Source organism: Anastrepha ludens, chromosome 6 (genome assembly GCF_028408465.1).
Source record: "Anastrepha ludens isolate Willacy chromosome 6, idAnaLude1.1, whole genome shotgun sequence".
NCBI lineage: Eukaryota > Metazoa > Arthropoda > Insecta > Diptera > Tephritidae > Anastrepha > Anastrepha ludens.
Window position 1 is genome coordinate 41,645,605 of NC_071502.1, and position 4,396 is coordinate 41,650,000.

Genomic DNA, 4,396 nt, shown 5'->3' on the forward strand with positions numbered 1-4,396 from the left:
TAAACAGCCAAATTTGTAGAGTAACTTTTATGCTATTAAGAAAAAATCAGCCATTTCCTATTCAATGTTTTTAATATCATATAAAAATATTTGGTTTATAATACAACATACATACATTTCGGATTCTTAAAGAAATCGGTTACAAAGTGTTTCTGATTCAATTATTAAAGTCATAGCGAAATAATAGACACTTATTTATTAATCCCTTAACAGAATTTAGCAAATTATTAATCATTTTAAATTTGTCAAGTTTTTCGGTGAACGAATTTTATATTTCTAATTTTTGTATAGAATATTTATAAACGTATGCAACGTACGTCTTTATGCTTATGTACAGTAGATGGGACACGAGCGTCCACCATGATTGTGTATATGGGTGCGGAGTGGCGCAGCCAAACACCATTCATACCAAATTTTTTGTTTTGTAACGCAACGCCAAAAGTGAATTTCAATAGTTTGACCTTTTTTTACGTCCATTGGTTCCTGTAAAATTATATGATACTTAATTTGACAACACTCAAATGTATAAAGATTTCAAAAAAATATTACCGTGAACGGAAAGTACATCGGAAACCAAGAGAACATGCCTGGCGTGTGCGTTTGTGGGTTAATGCTCAGCTTAATATCCTTATAAAGCACCGTATCAAAGTAGCCCGCTATACCCGTAAGCACACAATCCAATTCCACTTCGAAGCGCAATGTTTTATAGCGACTATTATCAATTGGACTTTGAGGGTTAGGATGTACAAATTCGAACAAAGATTGTGGCAAGCCAATATTGTATATATTTTTGAGTAGCACAACAAAGCCACTCTCTGCATGTGTATGATAAGTGGCCTGCTTTTGCCGACCAAATGTCTCGTGACGCAGCACTTGACGCACACCATTAAGCAGCTTGGAAGACATTATTGGATTGATATAGGAGGTAGACTTGCAGGGAATGCTTATGCCATCGGATTTTAGTAGTTTTTGTGCACAATCCAAGCATTCTGGTGAAAGTTCATTATCACCAAATGAGCCCAATAGCTCAGAGACTAGAATATCGGCTGGTTCAGGTGGTGAGAATTCGCGCATATCCTTAGAGAATATATGCACATCTGTCGATGATTAAAGAATGTAATTTAAATTTATATAATATTAATAATGGTGTACCTTTCTTGTACCACAATTTTTTAGCAATAGCATTCAGTGTGCGTATAGCGTTGGGATTTTTCTCGATAATGTAGACGCGCACTTTACGCCCGGTGTTTTCTGCGGCATTTAGCGCTGAACGTACAAGTGGACCTCGACCTGCCCCTAACACCATTATAACGGTCTGTAGGTGATAACGTTTATTATAAGTCAACGCTTTTGATTTGATGACAGAAATAAATAAAAAATACCAATTTCTTTTCCTTGTCTTTTTCAGCAACACGGTCCAAAAGTGCTTGTTCAATGGCCTCTTGATAAAGCTTATATTTGGCAGGATCCTTTTCGAAGACCTCATAAGTGTAACAATCCAAGTTATCGTACAATGGTTGCAGCGGCTCTTCCAACACATCTTCGAAACTGTAAATAAATATAAGCTGCTTACATAAATTATTTAAATATGGCCTACTCAAAGACTTACGCCAACAGTTCGTGCATGTCACTGTTAATATCCTGGAAACGCATCATATATTCGGCATAGAGTTTCAGGCTGCCGTCATGCACATCCGAAGAGATAATTATATTTATGCGTGCACGCATAAAATAAGATAAAATCTCCTGCCAAGCTTTTGGTATTGTGTTTGTATTTAAGTGAAATAAGCCTCTGTAATGGGGCATTTTTTCAAGCTTATAAAAAAAAAGATGCATTTTTAACGTTAAATATTGCTTGTAATTCTTAATTTTAATTTATAAAAAGAATATAAATCAAAAGGCTGATATAGTGACTACATTTGCGTGTTATAATTTTTAAATTCGGTCCACGCACTTAGACATTATAACCAAATATATCGTGGTAGAAAAGGAAAGCTCAGCCCTATAAATTATTAATTTTCATAAAACTTATAAAACCTTACTTTAAAAGTGGCCCAATTCATTCGGAAATGGGAATAGAAAAGGTCCTCGGGAAACGACTTTATTGTTTTAAGAAACGATTTGTTTTTAGGTATTTTTCTTTTTAAAGACAAGCATTTGTACTAAACATTTTTCTCTTTGACTTCAATAGCCTTCTTTTTCTTAAATTTAAAGAAAATTTATCTTTTCTTTGCTCACAAATTTCGTCTAGTGTTAGATTCAGCAAAATTTCCATTTTAGTATTATACGCGTTCAAAAATGCAAACAAACGTATTTGCAAATTGTCAAAAATTGTATAAGAAGTATCAAATGTCAAACTTGCAGTGTTGCCACTGATGCTTATGCTGCAAGTCATGTTGCATTTACGAACACAGCCTTGGTTTAACTATGCTTTTGCAAGTGTTTATGTCGCGTGTACTCGTCATGAAATGATGACATTTTTTGTTTAATGGCGAGTATTTTAATATTTAAGTAAACAACTCCAAGCCTTCGCAGAAGATGTGGGCGTATTAATCTCAGGACGATCACTTGAAGCTATTTGTAATAAAATGCAGGTAGCTCTAAATAAGATTGAGCGTTGATGCGAATTGCATGGTCTTTCGGTGAGTCCTATAAAAAGTACCTTAATGCTTTTCACTAGTAGGGGACGCAATATGGAAGGCCTTTTACTACCCACTTTGAAAGGGGTAACACTGAAACTGTCTTCTGAGGTTAAATACTTAGGAGTAATCCTAGATAGTAAGCTTACCTAGAAGAAGCACATCGAGCAGAAGGTCTCTCGCACACTAAAAGTTTTCTGGTGGTGTATGAGAACTTTTGGCAAGACATGGGGTCTAAGACCGGCGATAGTACTCTGGTTGTACATCACCCTGATTAGACCAAATATTACATATGCCTCTGTAGTATGGTGGAAGGCTACAATGGTTAATTCCAGAGTAAAACCCTTAAACAGGCTACAGAGAAGTGTGTGCTTGGGTATCACAAGTGCTATGAGTACTACATCTGGCATCTGGTGGTGCTCTTAATGCCATTCTGAACTTGAAACCTCTAGGTCCTCAAATTCGAAAGGAAACGATGAGGGCGGCGTGAAGGCTCAAGTTAAACGGAGTATGGGGAAATGAAGAAAGCACTGGCCACTGTCAGATATACCACCAGTTGTCGGAGCGGGACACTGTTCTCGAGTTCTCGATGCCAGTGGAAAATCGGGTGCCTTTCGTTAGCTTCGGTTGAAAGTACGATGTTTTGATCCCAGACAGAGATCAATGGTTAAGTCCAGAGAACCTATTAACGGGATATTAGCACACTTTCTACACCGACGGATCCAAAACCAGTGATGGTAGCGGACATGGATGGTAGTTAGACGAAGACACTAAGTACTCCTATGCCACAGGACAGATGCACACGTTATTCCTTACGAAAGTCTTTGCCATCTTGAATGTGGCATACTGGCTAATTGAGAAAAAGTGGCAGAGTAGTAGTATTGGAATTTGTAGTGATAGTGAAAGCCCTTGCTAGCCCACGGTGCTCTTCGAAGTTAGTCGGTGCAAGTAAGACAAAACTGAACAGTGTTGCAAAACACAACAAAGTTAGTCTTATTTGGGTGCCTGGTCATTGTGGTATTACAGGGAACGAGTTAGCTGATAAACTGGCTAATGAAGGCTCTTCAAGTATGCCACTAGGCCCTGAACCCTTTCTAGGTGTCAATTCCGCATCGATTCAACTATGGATTGACGACTTCATGACGTCGTCTACCCATCGAGGCCGTTGCTCTGGGTTGAACTCGTGCAGAGTAGCCAACTGCTTTGTGAAAGAACCAACCAGGAAAATAGCGACCTTTCTCCTAAAACTCAGCAGAAAGGACCTGAGAGTACTGGTGGGTGTAATCACATGGCACAACGCCTGTGGTCAGCATATGGCTGCCATGGGGGTCGTCAACAGCCCGATATGCCTATCCTGTCTTGAGGAAGATGACACTGCAGAGCATTTTCTCTGTAGCTGTCCGGCGTTTTCCAGAATCAGACTTAGAATATTGGGCTGCGATGTACTGAGTATGGATAAAGTTCATACTCTCCCTCTTCCGGATCTCTTAAGATTCATCAATGAATCCAAGAGATTTGTAGAAGAGCGATCAAACTAATTCTACAACACTTCATGCTCCTACATAAAAAGTTGCTATCTGCAAATTCTGATTAAAAAGTTGACATTTTTGAGGACAATTCTTTGAAATTTTTAAAATTTCGCAAAAAAGTTAAAGTTTGGAACTTTTTTTTATAACTTTTTTTCTACAATCAACTAAATCTTTACAAAAAAATGCGAAACAAATTTTGCATGAAAAATACTGCATAGACAAAGTTAT

General features: G+C 37.8%; 1 protein-coding gene across 1 annotated transcript; it reads right to left on the bottom strand.

Moving 5' to 3' along the window:
- Positions 1-307: 307 nt before the first annotated feature.
- Positions 308-2,301, bottom strand: LOC128867455 (protein arginine N-methyltransferase 5-like). Its single transcript, XM_054108657.1, has 6 exons — positions 2,043-2,301; positions 1,610-1,815; positions 1,383-1,548; positions 1,153-1,315; positions 550-1,097; positions 308-483 (listed from the first exon to the last, which is right to left on the bottom strand). The coding sequence occupies exons 1-6, from the start codon at positions 2,061-2,063 to the stop codon at positions 328-330; spliced, it is 1,260 nt and encodes a 419-aa protein (XP_053964632.1). The 5' UTR covers positions 2,064-2,301; the 3' UTR covers positions 308-327.
- Positions 2,302-4,396: the final 2,095 nt, after the last annotated feature.